The sequence below is a fragment of the Pezoporus wallicus genome, unplaced genomic scaffold (genome assembly GCF_028554395.1).
Source record: "Pezoporus wallicus isolate ANWC-B61680 ecotype Strahan unplaced genomic scaffold, APGP_CSIRO_Pwel_v1 contig_2871, whole genome shotgun sequence".
In the NCBI taxonomy this organism is placed as follows: domain Eukaryota; kingdom Metazoa; phylum Chordata; class Aves; order Psittaciformes; family Psittacidae; genus Pezoporus; species Pezoporus wallicus.
The window spans coordinates 1,101,536-1,119,014 of record NW_026640775.1 but is presented as its reverse complement, the minus strand read 5'-3'; the positions used below and the strand labels follow the sequence as shown (position 1 = coordinate 1,119,014).

The window sequence follows — 17,479 nt, the reverse complement described above, 5'->3', positions numbered from 1 at the left end:
ATGGTTCTCAGAAGACACACCGTGGCCAGGGGGTGCCGGGGTCCCCACCTCCCATAGCAGATCGCATGAGGTTTCACCCATCACTAATACAACCCGCACCAGGCCCAAACCCAGGCTTCCAAACAGTTAACCAGCTTGGATGGGGCTTGGAGCAACCTGGTCTAGTGGAAGGTGTCCCTGCCCGTGGCAGGGGGTTGGAACTGGGTGAGCTTTAAGGTCCCTTTCAACACAAACCATTCTATTGATTAACAGCCCCAAACCGCAACAGATTCCCACCTTCCTCCAGTGATAAACCCTCTCCCATCCAATAATAAGGATGTTACAGTGATCAAACCCCAGAAGGACTACCCGAATCCCCATATATCTCCTATTTTAAATACACACAGTCAGGGCTTTTTCCATTTCTATCTTTAACCTTTCTGTAGTGCTGCTGTGCACCACTAAACAGCTACCTCAGCCTAGCCTTTGGTAGCTGCCTTTCTACCATTACCGATCATTTCCTGCCCCTCCAAAATGTTAAAACTTGAGATCTATTTTTTTCCTTAAAGAGGTTAAATACTTGGATCATTTTCTAGCACAATCTGCACGTGTGGCACTTTGTAACTGAGGTAAGGGGTGCCTAATCTGCAGCCCTCTGACCCAGCCAGGATAGCAGGACAGCTCTTGGCTCGTCTGCTCCCACTGCCCTTTCTCTCTGAGATGCCTGGGGAAAGGACAGCTACGAGCTGGGTGAGTGGTTACAGCAGCTGCCACCCACTCTCATCATCTTTCCTAGGGCCACAGGGCTGCTGCTTCCTTACAAATGGAGCACGGCCAATCTGGGGACTATAAAGCATGACATTTCTGCATCCAAAAAAAGTTTCTATAGCCATTGTTTCTGTGTGAGGATTTTCAGAGAGAGAGAGAAATTAACTGCCCTTAAATGGGAAAGCAGCTATGCTTCTAGAGCTCTTCACTGGGGAAAAAGGATGAGGCTCCCACAAGGAACTTCCATCTTGTTCTCTTTGGTCAGCTTATTTTGCCCCAGACCCAAGCAGGCCTTTTGGAGCTTGTATTATGCCTCCTCCTCAACTTTAGAGGCTGTTTGGCCATCCCTCAGCACTCCCCCTGCAAGTCTGGCTTTGGGGCACAGAGAGTATCTGGTTTTCTCTGAACACCCAATACTTTCATTTTTCCCCTTCTTTCTGTAACTACATGTTCAAATAGGTGCCTGCCCTTTATTCTTTGGCATAGCTCATTACTAAGCAATCAGGCAATTTAGTACCTCCAATAACATTTACTTATGAAAAGGCATTAATTAAAAAAAAAAAAAAAAAAGTCTTTTCCACAGCCTGTTTCAGATAGGCTGCCCTTCAGATACTGCCCCAAGTCTTAAAACCAAATCCCTAACTAAGTTAGAAAACCTTACATTTATTTCACAATCCCATTCTTGTCATTTCCAACCAGGCCTCAGGGGAATAAACATTTCCAAATCCTAGTGCAGATATCTTACCATCTATAAATAACCAACACATGGGCAAAACAAAACAAGGAGGGGGAGCCGGAAGCATCACCTAAGCTCCTCTGTGTTTTAACTACAGATCCAGACAGAACAGCCATGCTTTAACATTTCTGATGCAAATTTAAGTATCCTGCCTTAACCAGTACTAAGATACTTGGGTGACACTTCAGTAACAAAGCATCACAGCTCATGTGTCCTACAGAAAATTAAGCAACAAAAACTAGTTTTAAACTTGTATGTGCTAAGATGGATAGAGCAGGGCTTCATTAACCGGTAATGAACTACTGACTTTTCTGCAAGGCTGGCCATTATGGCTGGTTTACTACTACACACCGAGTTGCAACAAATAGTAGTCAAATATAGGATGGCGCTGTGCTCCGTAATTTTATTTGGAGATAAAGGCCCAGCTACGTTACCATATAACCTGCTATGCACATGCATTTCCAGTAACACAAGTTAGGTAACTGTTATAAAATCATACCCTTGTTCCTGCAAATGCTTACTCATATGAATAAATTTAGAATTATAGAAATATTAAGACTGGAAAAGACCTCCTGACAGAATCAGATCAAATGCTATCATACGTCATCTAATCTTCTTATTATAAATTTATCACACTCCATCTTAGAACTGGGGTTTGCAGCTACGTAACCCCAGCCAAAGGCTGCTCTAGAACTGCACTCCCCAGCAGCTGGGATCTGCATCTGTCTCCAGCTTAATGTTTCTGATATTCTTTCGCAGTTCTGTCCTCTGGCTTAACCACATTTTCTCTTTCTCTTATAATTAACCTTCCTCAAATATCCCTGCTTTACCCATCTAAACCAGCAGCTGTTCCAGTCTTTTGTCATAAAACCAGCTTTGAATTCCCAATCTCTAGAAGCCCTTTCCAGCACCTGATCTAGCCTGTGCTCATTTTTTTCTTCCCCCAAGACATTACCTAGAACAACACTCTTAGCTCCTAATTTGTTTCACAATTTCAGCACTAAACTGCCTCCTCTCTGGCCTCATCAGTACTTTCCTCTAAAGCACAACATCAGATGCTGTATGACCCATCTACAGCAAGACACATCATCCTATTAAGAAAAATGCATGTTTTCAAGTTAAGAAAATTGGTTATCTTAAAAACAGATAGGCTGGTATGGCACAACCCTGTTTTGATGGATTTTTGTTGCCCTTTATTGTATTTTTCATTCATATCCAAGCCTTTAATTAATATTTTTGTATCAGCATACCACTAAAGTTGGACCAACAGGTATGTATTTACTCAGGCCATCTCCCACCACCAACAGGGCTGTTACGCTTCCTGTTCTCCAACCATACGCTAGCACTCCTGATTTGATAGATTAAAACTTGTATCAGATGTGCAACTTTATGAACCACTTCTTTCACTTTCAGGAATAGGTATCACCCTTCCGCAGGCAACCCTGCTCCCCAGCCCAGCCTGCATGAAACTAGGGTCTTTGATGCTTCCAATGTGGTTGCTTCTACGGTAGGTTCATGCCTGTTACCCGTCCAGCCCTTGCTCCCATGGTCAACTCCACCTTCAACAACAACAAAGATCTGTTCAATTCTGTGATCACAACAAGAGTATCCTCATTAACTACCCTACCCCCAACACTAAGTGGCCCCAAATCTTCCCTTGTCTCTAACTGTATTTTGAGAAACTGTCACACATTTCCTTAGCAACATTTGCAAGGTTTAACTCAGCCTGATTTTTGGCAGTTCGCATTTTATCCCTACTGACTTTAAAGGCACAGCAATCTCTGCTGATAAATTATCTTTTGTAAGCTCTCTTTTTGCACCTAACAGCCTTTGTAAGGTGATTACGTGGGTTGGAACTAGATGATCTTTAAGGTCCCTTCCAACCCTAACTGTTCCATGAATCTATGATTATGCCTTCAGTTAGGCTGAAGTTTCTTCTTACAAGATTCTTCCCCCTCACATATATCTTCAAGAATTTGTACCCAAAGTACCTCTAATGAAAAAACGCAACAACAACAAAAACCCCTTCAAACCACACACTTCAACCTGCAAGTCTGAGTTTTCAATCCAGTTCACTGACTTCATCAAATATTTTGCTTCATGAACCAAAGCCTGTATCACAGGGAACACGTCCAAAGGTGGGGACATGAAGGCTTGTTTTCTGTGGTAGTCATAGCACCAATAATTCACTCACGGTCTCAACAAAAGGTGATGATGCTACAGTGACGACATCTTTTGACCCTATTATTATTAGCAGCATTTGTTCTCCAAGCCATATCTGAGAAATTAAAGTTTCTCATACTAACATTTGTATCTAATGGCACTGGGAACAGTATCATTTCAGAGCATGAAGTTTCTATCTGAATGCAAGCCTATGAGGGATTAGAGCAGACTCACAGTACTCCCTCTGGGACCTCTTTTACCATTCTTCCCCACAGCAATTTTGACCAGAAACAGATCCTGCATTATCAGTATTACTCTTCATTTTTCTTTACAGTCTACTGCATACAACATAGCCTATCACCTTTTACATCTACCCTATCTGAACAACACATAATCTTGAATGCATGTTAAAGCCATAATTACTATTCTTGCCGATTGATATTATCCCTATAATACCCAGTTTCATGTTCTGCACCAGTAGCTCTGGTTCCTCTACTTGTTATTTCTAATGCCAGGAGCCTGAAAAAAAAACTGACATGTTTGTGAGTTTATTGATCACACAGCTCGCACAACTAAGAACATCGCCTGTCTAGTTACTACTGAATTTTAGTATCCTTTTTATAACATCCAACTTTATTGTTTCCCATCTCTACCTACATTGGTTTTTCTGGAAATACTGTTTTACATGCTACTGTAGCAGCATTTACCTCATCTTCCTCTTTCTGTCTACTAAGCAAAGCACGGAGATTACACAAGTTTTTCCCAATGTTCTCAAACCCAGAATTTCACTTCACATGCACTGCTCTCTTTGATGTCTGCGGATTGAGGAGCTTTTTAGGAAAATGCAAGACCGCAGCCCTGGGCTTTGCTTTGCCTATTGCTTTCTTCATCCTGCTTATAGCAAACATGCTAAGTCCCAATTACAAGTACAGCTATAAGAACATATTCTAGCCATAGTGTCACTATGCTTGAAGTGCAGCCGTGGTAGTTCTAGGCATTTTCCATGTATACATATATTTATTTTTAATTGCTAAAAGCTGTGGTACTGTGGGAACACAGCAGTACAGCATGGAGTCTGAGATATTTCCATGCTGCACAGTCATTACACCACATGGATCTCTACTAAGGAAATTACACCAACAGTTTCATTTTATAAACTGAATTTATAAAATCTTTAGTATAATTCTCTGTTCTCCAGACAAATTAATCCAAGCCGTATCTAGTTACTCCCACTAAAGAGCTCTTACCTCTGCTGATTCTAACTCTTCATCGCTAGAAGCCTGGCTGATGCTCTTCCTCTCACCCACCAAAAATGGCATCTTTAACAATTAGCCAATCACTACATCTGCTAAACTGGGTCATCAGGGATCTGATGAGCAGCTTACAATATGTCTCTGCTTTTTAAAGACTGATGTAAATGTAGGAAACACGCCAGCAAGCAAGGATGCATTTTCTGGCTGGGTATGTACTGATTTCCATAGCAGCTAAACAGATCAAGCAGCTCAGCCAGCTCATACCGGTGTTAAGACAAACAGCACACAATACCAAGATTATATCTTTAGAGCTGAAAGAGAGCCTCATTTTGCAGCAAAGCATGTCCCATACGTCCTGAGCACGAAGGCGGCTTTCACTCACTCCAGGTGAGTATTTATACTAGGAAGTCATCATTCCTCCAGAGGGCTACATTTTCTAGGCTGTATTGCTTGATTGGATTGAAGAGGTGTAGTGTTTTTCAAAGAGAAGCATGATTTTTTTCTTCTCAGTTTTAATATAATCATCGACTAGGAAAATTACATATGGTCTAGTTGTTATTTTGACACTGGAATCATTAGAGATTCAAGTGGGAAGGACATAAATATAGGCAGAGCATGCACAGGAAAGCTCAATAGCAAGGAGCAAGCAGAAGCAAAGATGATGACAAATAGGTGATTGCTTAAATTGGTTTTCCTCACGTTTCAGAAACCTGGCAGTTTTACACAGGTGTCCTGATCTCAAGAGCAAGAAAATCTGGTGGTGGATCAGCTGCTACACAGGAGAGCAAATAACTCAGCACTAAGCCAGTGCGTTCTTTGCAAGTGAAGCATCCAAAGCATGCAAATGTTGAAGATCAGGAACAAGATGCATTAAGCAGAAATGGAACCAGCAGTTCTGGGGGGGTGTGGAGTAGCAGCAGAAGCAAATGAGAGCATGTTGGATTAGCATAATAAGGACATCACAGGAAAGAATTTGAATGCGTTAGTAAAGCCATAGGAGCCACTGCTTGCCTGAACCTAGTCTGATTAGTTAGTGCAACTGATTCCTCGTGTTCATTAGGATTAATGTTACTAGAACACATTAGCACAAATGAAATTACCAAAAATACACTTCGAATCCAAGGAAACTAAAATCCTTCTGGCAAATGGCCTAAGAAGCCTAAAGCTAGAGAAAGCAGCAAATACCAGGTTAAATGTAACAGAGATGATAGCCCCAACACGCTGCTTCTGCCAAGGAAATGCCTCAGGAACAAGCTCAGTCATTACACATTCCAGTTTTCATGGATGAAATTCACAATTTGAAGAAAATTTAAGAGAGAAAAATATCAAAGACAGTATTTAATAAAATGGAAGCTCTGAAATAGTTCCTGCTCATGTCCTTTCCCCTCACAGTGCTGGAGATCTCCCTTTTCAATCTTCTTATGCAACACATTCGCCATTCACAAGGCAATTTACTTAAAGCAATGGAATTTGTTTGCATCTGCCCCTACCACTGTAAACACTTCCCAAGCAAGCTCTGTAGTCCTGAAACGAATCTAAAGCGGCTTAACACCTAGGCACCATGCACACTTTAAACTGTGGACATAAGATACCTGCATCCTGTTACCACCCTTAGCTCTTCACTGCATCACCTACACGTAGCTATTAAATATTAATGGTTCATCTAGACTGGAAAACTAGCACAGTTTTAAAACACAACTACAAATGCACAGCATAAAAGGACAGGTCAGAATTAAAAATTATTCTTTCTTAGGTACCACTTATTTCTGAAGCCTCAACAAACTCTGCTTCGGAAAACAGAGGCAGAGCAGATACCATGTTGGTCTGCTAAAGCAGTATATTGCAAGACCTTTTATTGGTGACAACTGACTTTTGGCTCGTTGAACCTTCTTACAGCCATCCAGAAGAATGGTAGCATTAGCAAACCCCAGAAACCTACAGACCGAAAAAGGAGTCATGAAATCACAAGCCTGGATCTTCCTCAACTAGAAACCAAGATCTCTGAGCACCTGATCTATGCATCCATGGCTGTCAAGAGAAACAAAGACTCTTGGTGAAATTGCAGGAGAGTAAAGACTCTTGATCCTGAAGTTAGACCTGTGTAGGCAGAGCCTTCCTGCAGTTGGAAGCACAGAACCTGCCCACACAACTTCAGCTGCCGGATAAGGACCTGGAGTCAATTCAGGTAAAATTCAAGATTGCCCAGAGTCTGTCGCTGAAAAGGAAGGAAGTGTAAGGCAGCAATGAACACTCAGCCGAAGTTTGACAAATCCTCTGTCAAAGGACCATGCTTCCAGAACCAAGGTTTTATGCACGATGCTAGCTAACAAGCTGGCTCACAGGAAGGCAGCTTCAACAGAACAATAACTCACAAAAATATATTAGCAATTAAGTTACAAAATAAAGCTGGCAACAGTCTGAATATACCAGCAGCATATAGAAGACACAGCTCCAACTTCCATTTCTGCTCCAACCCATCTCTTTACATGCACGAAAACAGGTTTTGATTATGCTATCTTGAGGAAACTCCAGCACACCTGAGCATAGTATGTGACAGGTCCAAAAGGAGCTTCTAAAAGCAGCCAGGCTCTGTCACCTTAGTTACTACCAGAGGCACAGCATAAAGGAGGAAAAGAAAGTATACAGAGACTTTCCAGCAAAAAAAAACCTGGGCCTCCTTTCAAGAAGAAGTATAAGTGCTTGGCACAGCTTCAGGAAGAAAATAAGTGTACTTTTGGGCTAAGCCATTTGGCAAAGGTGATCGCAGCACGGCTTTCTTTTGGGACCACTTGTATATGCACTGATCTTGGTAATGGTACCTGTCCATCAAAGTGCTTTTTGTTGCTCCTTGAAAAACAGAAAGGTGTGCAGATGCAGAATTTCAACATCAAAGAAGAGACGGAGTTTTCTCTTGGTACTTTAGACATTAGATGACAGCCACGCTGCCTTTCTATGTTACTTTGGGGGCAATGGAGAAAGGGGAAAGAAAGAGTAGAGTGGAGGCAGTTTTCCTTTGCTACTGAGGCTATTTGTTAGCTCCAGAATCTCAGCCAGATAAAAGCTTTACCCATTTTGCCTCTCATACTCCCACTTCGTTCTTCACTTAACAAGCAGCAGCAGTTCAATTAGCTGATCCTAAAGGGGATGGCGGGGAGATCTGAAAAAGGAAGACTTGACTCTTCTGTGAAATATGGCAACTTAAGCCTAAGCATTTCTCCCAATCTATGCTAAGCCTACAGAAATTAAGGTTAATTCCTTAATTAAAGAACTGTCTTCCTAAGAATAAGTATTATTAAAAGTCACCAGATGGTAGTATCAGAGATACTCTCACCAAGTATTTTTAATTGAATGAATCACAAACTAAGTCTAGGTGATACTGACAATTTTTCCCATGGTATAAGTATAGTTATCTCAGCCCACCAGCAAGTTGCTGCGTGGCAGCTGTGGGGCCGAGAGTGATGGCATTCCCAGTCTATCCCAGCAAACAGTCCTGGGATAAACCACTCTTGCTGAGGGTATGAGCTAACACGTTTTACCTTGCCTCTGCCTGGGGCAAAGGGAGCACATGATCAACTATCGCAGAGCATTTCAGTACATGGCCGTGTCTTACTCATCTGGCTGAGCACTTGCTCCCTAACGGAGACAGCTTTGGAATGGATTTTCCTCCCCACCTAGCCTCACAGCTTATCAAATTGCTTCCATGTGACAAACTGAAATAGAAAAAGGCATTTGTTCTAAGTTAAAGGGTGTCCACACAATAAGTTACTCTAGTATTGACTTGAACTTGTGCCTGCCTTTAGAGTGGCAGAGCTTCCCACCTCCACATATAAAAGTAGAATTTTGGGGAAAGTTTTTTTGGGGGCAGCATCTTGTTCTTCTGACACGGGAGAAAAAGCATTCCCTTGCCCAACTTGGTTCAACCAGAATAGCAGAGCTGCTGCCCACACACTGTAACTATGCATGCAAGAGACAAAACATGTCAAAAATCTTAAACCAAACTCTTAATTGAACAGAAGTAAAATGGAAATAAACAGGCAGCACAGTCTACGTGAGATAGCTAGGTCTGAGGCCGCACTACTGGCAGGAACTGAGGAATTTGAGAACATCATGCAGGCAGGACCTTTAGCTGCCGCAACAGCAAGTCCCCAAATAAATCTGAGGAAATCATTTGGAAACAGTTCCAGCACGGCAGTATGCAGAATATGACACCTTCAGCGTAAATCTGCAAAGACAATTTCATGATAGAAGAATTACATCTGTCCATTAATTTCTGTATGCCTCCGTTCAAAATCCTGCTTGCCTGCTTCAGAAGATGAATCCTGCTTTTTCCCCATTCCTATTAAAAACAATATATATATATGTGTATATATATAATCCTAAACTCAGACAGCTCTAAAGAGATTCAAGAACAACATGCCAGAAATGCTGCAGTTAAGAGTTTGGTGCATTTGCTGAGTGCACAGAAAGGAGCCAGAAATAGCACGCAAAGCTGAGGTTTGGCAAGAACGACACAGCGTGTACCCTGAAAGAGGAAAATCAAGGCATGCTAAATGAACGGTGACAGCAGCAAGTCATGCTTTGATGTAGGGAGTGATCCCAGGGATTACTCTTGTTGGGGCAGAGGTGTTAGTTATTGCTGTGTCCCTCCTCTGGTGCTTTTAGTGGAGAAGCAGAAGGCTGTGGTGGAGAACAGAAGAGGTATGTTGAGGCTATGCCAGCTCTTGGGCAAGAGGCAGTGTTCACATCACTGTCTGCCTCAGACTAAGACAAACGTTGTAAAAGGCAGCAAACACCTGGAGTTTGGTTGGTTGGGGTGGGGGGGGAGCCCTGACCATTTCTGAGATGGCAGGAGTGATCAAAATTCTGGACACCTTTTTATTCTCACCCAGAGCCCCAAGATGTGGGCACAGAGGTCTGCTATGGACACATAAGCTAACTACTACTCACTCTTCTCCCCAGGAGTCAAAAGGACAGACATGGTTCAGCCCAAAGCCCATTTCCCAGGCTAGCTTCAATTCCCAGGAAGCTCTAAAACAAGCCACAGCAGCTGAAATCCCTGGACAACAAGAACCAGCCAAGGGCTTTCTCATGTTGCACCATCTGCATGATCAAGATACCTGCTCTTGTCAGCAGCTTTCCGTGACCTCTAAAGAAAAAAATCATACATGTCCATTTACCCCAATTTGCCACTATCTGCATGCTCTGTCCCAAAACCAGGAAGCCATAAAGATGGTTTCCCAGCTCCCATGAAAACCCTTATCTCTGTTTTCTGTCATTATCAAGAAATCTCCATGAGAGACTTAGATCATGTTCTCTGCACATCTCTCCAGTTACTCTGCAGCGGGGCTACTCTGACTTCCTGGTAACAAGACTACCAATGCAAAAATCAACTGCAACCCCCCTGCATTATCAGCTCGGATATCAGCAGCACTCAAACTTCAGCCTCTACAGCTTTACAGGTTTCTTAGCATGAATTTAAAGGAACCACTTATCTCAGGCTACAGATTCATGCGTAGGCCAGAGTTAAAGTAGGGCAATACTTTAGCTGCATCTCAAGCTCACACTGTAATGAAGCAAAAGCTGCAACTTCAAGCTCTGAAGGCGCACAGCAGGCACACCTCCTGCAACTGCTCTGAATTAGATAGCTTCTGAGTAACTTGTGTGAATCTTGAAAACCTAATACTGCTCGACAGCCTGCCACTGAACTGCTTTAGCAGGCATATTCTTTCATATACATTACTGGGTCCTCAGTATGGTGCTGGGAACAAGACCCTTTTCTGCAGCAGAATGTGGTAGATAGGCAAACCCTGCATGAAGCATACTTCAGAATGGCAGATTTCCAAAGGCATCTCTGGTCAAAATGAAGCAAACCTGCCACTGCCAAACTGCCCCAGATTGTATGCAATAGGACAGGAAAATACTTACCTGCCATCAAGATGAAAACGAAGAAACCGACAGCCACATTAAAAACAAAATCCACACCATGCTTTCTGCATATTCTGTTCCTGACTTACCTTCTTTACAATTATGAGACCGATCTAATAACAGCCCCTAGAAATCCAGCTGTCACATTTTGATAGTTCACTGATTGCCCACATAGATCTAATTACTCAGACAGTCCACATGCCTAAAACTTCACGTGGACGCAGCCATTCCTCAGCCTTGCCCTGCCAGGGGTCTGAAGAATGGAAGCAAGAGCAATGCTAGGATGATCAGATGCTTTTTGGAGCCACCAAGGTCAAAGTATAGAGAAAAGAAGACAGGAAACAGCTGTTCTAGAGCTAAGAGACAACAGAATGCTTACAAACCTAGAAAAATAATTAAACGAACTAATGAGCCGTAGTTGGCAAAGGAACAACAGGTCAAGGAAGATACAATTCCTCATTGTAGGGACAGGTGAAGAAGGAGGGAAGCTCTCCCACGTCAGGGCAGACTGGGACTGAGTTAGCAGCTCTATCATGGAGCTGTGACAAGGAGGGATATCTCAAGAGATGAGGCGATTTATTCTGGAGTTTCAGGGCTGGAATAAGCAGCAGAAGGTGAACAAAAGGCAACCTCTGTCGTGGATCCAAACAGGAGACAGAGGTGGGATGGCAATGCCACAACGTTTGTTTTGTTCTCGGGTTTGTTTGTTTTAAAAGGAAGTTAACAGAAAAACACCAGCAGCTTAAAATGCTCCAAGCATACAGCCTGCCACTCCTCCTGGGTCATGACAAAACCTCCTGCCCCGTAATGAGAAGGGCTCCTTGGGATCCAGCAGGCCTCCAACTCTTCATCCCCAGCTGGGGGGGGGCGGACGGGGTTCCCATATCAGCGGCTCAGCAGCACGGAGCTCCCCACACTGTCACCGGCCGCCAGCCCAATTCAGACCTGTAATCTCCCTCGACTTTGATTTAATGCAGCAATTACTGGTAATGTGGTTTGAAGGAGATAAATGCCCAGTACAGGGCTGGCTGGCACTGACGCTCATTCCGCTCATGATGCGAGAACAGTTTTAATTAAAATCCCCTTTATGATAAAGGAGCTGCTTGACTGGATGTTTCTGTGCAGCCCTGATACAGAGCCTCCTCCAAAGCGGATTAGAAATCAAAGTTTCCCCCTTCTCGCTACTGGCAACACACAAAAAAAGGGAACACAGTCACCATGTCACCCTTCTGCAATTTCCTTAACCCTAGAACTGCTGGGAAAATGCCCACATTTGCTTAAAAGCAATTGCCACCTCTTCTCATAGCTCTAAGTGTTTTCCAAAACCTAAAAACACAGGGACTGCTTTAATTATAATCAACACATCCATAGAGCTCAACTTCCATGATCCAAAATGGTTTTCCTCTCTGTCTGGTTTAAAAGGGAATCAGCTTGATCTCTTCTATGGCAAATGCATCCATACAACCTGCATTCTGGCAAGGAGAGAAAATCAGGCCCGTGGTGCTCTGGCAAGATGGTAGGAAGTCAGGATATGGCAGAAAGGCTGGAAAAGCAGAAGCTGCTGCTGACTGAGGCAGAGTGGCACAGACAGGGAGGGGGAAAGGAACAGCACTGCAAGATAAAGGCATAAAATTTGGCAGAGCGGTCAGGATCCCAGCACAGACATGTTCCAGAAATGATCTGTCAGCTCTTGATCGAGTTACAGCAAATCTAGGTGCAATTTTGGGTTGGTTTTCTTCTTTACCGTATAGGAAATACCAGAGATGAATACATTAAGCACAGCTAGTTTCTATTATAGCAAGTGCCAGGAGCAGATTGTCACAGTGAGAAATTGGCCTTGTGCATTACACAGAAAAGTCAGTGCTGGGTTTGGAGGGCTGCAGACAGTGCAATGTGAAGATAAAGAGCCTCAAGTCTGAATGCACATTATTCCTCTCCTTAAGCCCCCAAACACACATAAACATAAAAAGGCTGATGTAAGCAGCTGAATTTCTCCATGACCTTCAGAATCTATCTGTGGACCATGGGACTACTCGAGCCTTGTCCCTGGAACTTCCTCTCTTTTCAGAGCCTCGTTACCCTAGAAGTGCTCCATATTACCTCACATGGTCTTCTCCTCCAAAGCCCTCCAAATGCCAGAGTCAATGGGACTCTGTTCCAAAAAAAAAACATTTTTCTTTAAAATAAGAAAGTATTTGAAAGTGGCTGTCATGTTCCATGATTCCCCACCCCCTTCACACTGCACAACACAGATGAAAAAGAAGAAAGATCCTGATAGAACCAGGAAGGATTCAGCACAACAGCATGACCAGTTGACTCCATGGGAGTCTGAAGCATCAGGCACCAAAGGCTGATGCGGGTGAAATGGTTTAAACCAGCCTTCAGGAGCACCTTGCTCCTCAACAGGATGAACAAAGAGTAAAAACACCACGTTAAGAGACAGCAATGTGAAGATTTAATGCTGTTTTGCTGGTCCACAAGGGAGAAAAAAATGAAACCAAAAAAGGCCTGGTATAATTAACAAGATTAAAGGGGGATTTAGGATCAGGACAGAAAAGCAACGGGCCAGATTGATCCTTACAGGATTAAAGCTGGAATCCTACTAAGAGTCCAGTGGTTGAGAGATCAACGCAATGTAATGGGATTAAATCAACATCAGCTTTTGTTTTTACAGAACTGAAGCCCAGCACCCATGTCTTACCATTTCAGATAAGCACTGGAAAAGTTTACTGGTACCTACAGACCAGTGTGCAGGTTTGTCTTCCTAGAGGGACTTCCCCCTTCAGCCCTCTCACAGAAGAGCAACAGGTACTTTCAGAAACAAAGGACAAAAACCATGTGGTTTGTAACAACTTGTCCAACCCACCAAGAAAGCTGAGGATTTACCAAAGTCCGTGTTCCAGCCAGCTCTACATTAACTGGTATCAAGTGTGATTGGATCACCCCAGGACTGATGGATGGGGAAGCCAGGAAGACAGTCCCAGCTGCATCCAGACATGCTGCCGACAAGCAATTGGATTTTGATATTGTCTCTTGCTGGCACGGAACAAAGGACGCAGTATAGTGTACAGAACATATCAGCAAACACATTTAAGACAAATTGTCGCATGTCCCCGTGGCGCAACAATACCCAAGAATTACAAAAGTGAGAAAAGCCTCTTTCAGCATGTTTCATTTGCATTACAGCTGGTGCAACACATGCAGGCCAGCTGCACCTCTATTCCCCTGCTCCAAAGTTTCCAAGGCTTCCTGGTAATTTGAGTTGGTACAGGGGGGAGGGAAAGAGGGGAACAGGACAAGGCACTCAGTTCTGCATAGATATGTGTACTATTTTTGAAGTTTTTACCCTTGCAGGAGAGAAAATCGCGCATGTTTAAATGGGAGGGTGTCTATCACCACCCTGCTTGGCTGAAGAGAGAAAGGGTGTTTATTGCACACGAGTTCACGGCAGCTAAAGAGCTGCACTGGAGAGCAATACTCCCCCCATGCAAGGAAAAAGCATTAAGGCACCTCGTATTTCTACTGTACTTGTGAGTCCTAAAGGTGTTTAAAAGCAGCAATTACACATACACTATATACTCCAGCAAAGCTTTTGCTGCAGAAGAATTCTCCAACACTAAAACTCTAAGATGCAGATACCACCCATTTCTTAAAAGATGCCCTAACCAGTAGCTTCACCTATGCTGAAAGTGCTTCTCCTTTTCAGCTGGCTGGACCAAAGTAACTGGTATTCACTGCTCCTCCTCACTGTGCTGAACAGTGAGGAAGCAGCCAAAATTCTCAGTGTAATAAATTGGGATGAAGCTACTGATGGATCCAACAGGCCTATGCAGCATTACTGCGATGGGCCTGATGGAGTTTCAGGCCCCGTGCACACTTCCAAATAGGCACTGCCAGCTTCCTAAGAGATGCTTCATCCTTACTCGGGAGGCTTCTCCATCCAAAATGGTACATACGTCATGGACGCTAGCAGACATCACTGTAGTGATTGAGGGTGGGCTGAAAAAGGAGGCCATTACAACAGAAATGAAAAAGTAAAAAATAGCAGCAGGCAGATCATACTGCACATTTTCTGTTTTCTACCCACGTATACATATCTGAATTTCAGCATTTTTCTACATTTAAGCTTTGTTTCAATACTACATGCTTTATAAATGATAAAAAAGTACAGGAGTGTTCCAGTATTATCCTCTGCCAGCTCCTTAAAGCACGATGAATAATAATCCCTAAGAATATCTAAAAAAAACCCCTGTCATCTGGTCAAAATATTTTCACTTCATCACTATCTTATGTCCAAGTTTCAATTAGAGCATTGTGTGGGGGACAGCATGTTTCATTTGAAGCTTCACTTGAAGCAGGAGCAAAACTAACTGCCTTTGCCCTGGATTCAGCTTCAAACCCAAGAACCATCTGGTAAAAAATCAGCCAGAGCATTGTGCAGGCAGTATATTAGTCATGAGATGCAGTACTCTGAAAACAATGAAACCTAAATTTAAGGGACAGACAAGGGAAACGTAATTACTTGTTTAAATTTCTTCACAGCTTTGAGGAATCTTTAACACTTTCAGCAAAAGAATTTAGCCCTGGAGGGCACCAAGCACATCCTAAATTGATTTCTTAATTTTCTTTAAGCCTGTTTAAACTTCAGCGCAGAACTATCTGCACTGGTCCATCAGCACAGCCTGCCTCTCCAGTGCACGGCCGCAGGATGCGTCACACAGTCCTGGGTATGGAGTACCAACCAGAGCTGCAGATACAGACTGCAGATCCTCCTCCAAACTGAAACTCCCGAAAGAAAACATTCTGTCTGACCCTACAACCCAACTCAAACTCCTGCTGTATCCAGTAGCCTTCACTGAAGGACAAAGGGATCTCTTCCAGCTAACCACACAAGCTATCCAGTCACGCCATGCACATATACACAGTTGATACCCTAGACTGCTCAGAGCTGTAGCAAAAGGCCATCCAAATTCATATCACTCAAAGACTTTTCCCATACCACTGCTGTAACTTTGGGGGTCAGGACAAGTGTAAGGTTCTGGTGCTGCTGGAATCCAGATTTGCAAATAAGCACCACAGGAAGTGCAGGAAACACAGATGTTCAATCTCAAATCACTATTATCTGCACTCTTCCTCAAGCTTTCAGCTGGAAACCAGGAAGGCTGAGGTTTATTCTCCTCTTATTCTCTTGCGGTTTATCCTCTTCCTTCCAAGACAAACAGGCTGTTTTGTGAAAAACTAACTTTAACAGGACCTGGTCCTGTCAGTCTCCCAAGACTTGGACAGGCTTAGAGCAAACAGGGTCCCCTGTGCTCCTTGCTGTTTGGACAGGTGGGAACACAGCCGTCAGGCAGAAGAGCTGCTGGAGAAAGTCGTATCAACTCAGCCAGCCTACAGCCCTCTAATTCTGTTGTTTAGACTCATCAGGGAAGAAAATTCCTGAATGTGATCGCAATGTGCTGGGCACTGATTTTACCTGGGTTTACATTAATCCAATGTAGCCTACAGAATAGATTATCCTGATCCTCAATCTCCTTTCTCTGAAACCAGGACCTTAAATTTGAAATGCCTTCTCATTTTTGAGCTGCACCAGGCTTTTTGGTCTCAGCAGTGACCTTGGCATCTTCCAGGATTACAGGCTTGCAGGAACATAGAACTGGAAAAAATCACCTGGATTATCAGCTCATGGTGCTCTAATAACATAGGTGGTCACATTATATAATCTCTTTTCATAAACTCTTTTTTCTCTGTTTCCCAAATCTCCAAAGCCTGTATAAATCCTAGATGCAAATAGATGCAAGTTGCTTCATCACATTAACCCCCCCAGGGGAACATAAGGCAGGCATTCCCAAACCAGCTGTGCAGGGAGCACCTTGGGTGTGGAAACAGCACAGACACATTCACAAGGTGCTGCATCAAAGCAAATAAATCTTATCGAGCAGCAGAACTCATTATCTCAGTTGCAGGGCTGGACAAACATATTACTCCTGGGTTCATACAGCTATGTATGCAGGCCACAGTATGGCACCATGGGGACTTTCAGACCAGAGAATCAGCTCACAGACTACCAGCTCAGGGAATTTTTCCATGAGCTCCATTTTATGATTCTCCAGGGCTTTGCTGCTCTGGAGCAAGAATCCAAAATCAGTGTTATATAACATTAAGCATCTTTTACCATATTCACAGAAATTCACACCAGGCCTGACCTCTAACATGCATTCAGGAAAACCTTCCTGCAGGCTCAGAACCACCGTGTTCCACATCTTAACTTCTCTCGGCATCGACTGAGGCTACGACTGCTGCTCTTCATCCCATCAGAGCTTCAGTTGATGCCCAATGTGTTTATTTGCCATTCCTACAAAACAGGTTCCAGCCAAAGACCTACAGGCACAGCCAGACTTCCCCAGCAATAGCTGCCCTAGGCTTGGCACCAGAACAGAGCAAGGAGGCCGTTTTCCTTGGATAGCCACTTGCTTTGCTGCTATCAGATGAATGCTTTGAAAGCCACACCATAATGACCGTACTTTTCACTGCTGTAGTTACCTCTCATGAAAAAAAAAAAATCCAAACAAATAATAGGAAGACCTGGTGTGAGGGAGAGCACGTTGCTAAGACCCAAATTTGGCAGCAGAGTTGGATTTCCAGTCCCTTGGTG

General features: G+C 43.4%; 1 protein-coding gene across 23 annotated transcripts in view; it reads right to left on the bottom strand.

The window, feature by feature from the left end:
- RBFOX2 (RNA binding fox-1 homolog 2) overlaps positions 1-17,479 on the bottom strand; it is a 166,499-nt gene that overhangs the window by 86,615 nt on the left and 62,405 nt on the right. The window contains exon 1 of one of the 23 annotated variants that reach the window (XM_057420634.1): positions 4,894-5,035. The exons of the other annotated variants lie outside the window; for them this stretch is intronic. Within the exon in view, the coding sequence (XP_057276617.1) occupies positions 4,894-4,965 (72 nt within the window). The 5' untranslated portion in view covers positions 4,966-5,035. Of the gene's footprint in view, positions 1-4,893; positions 5,036-17,479 lie in introns of those variants that run through there. 23 annotated transcript variants of the gene reach the window in all.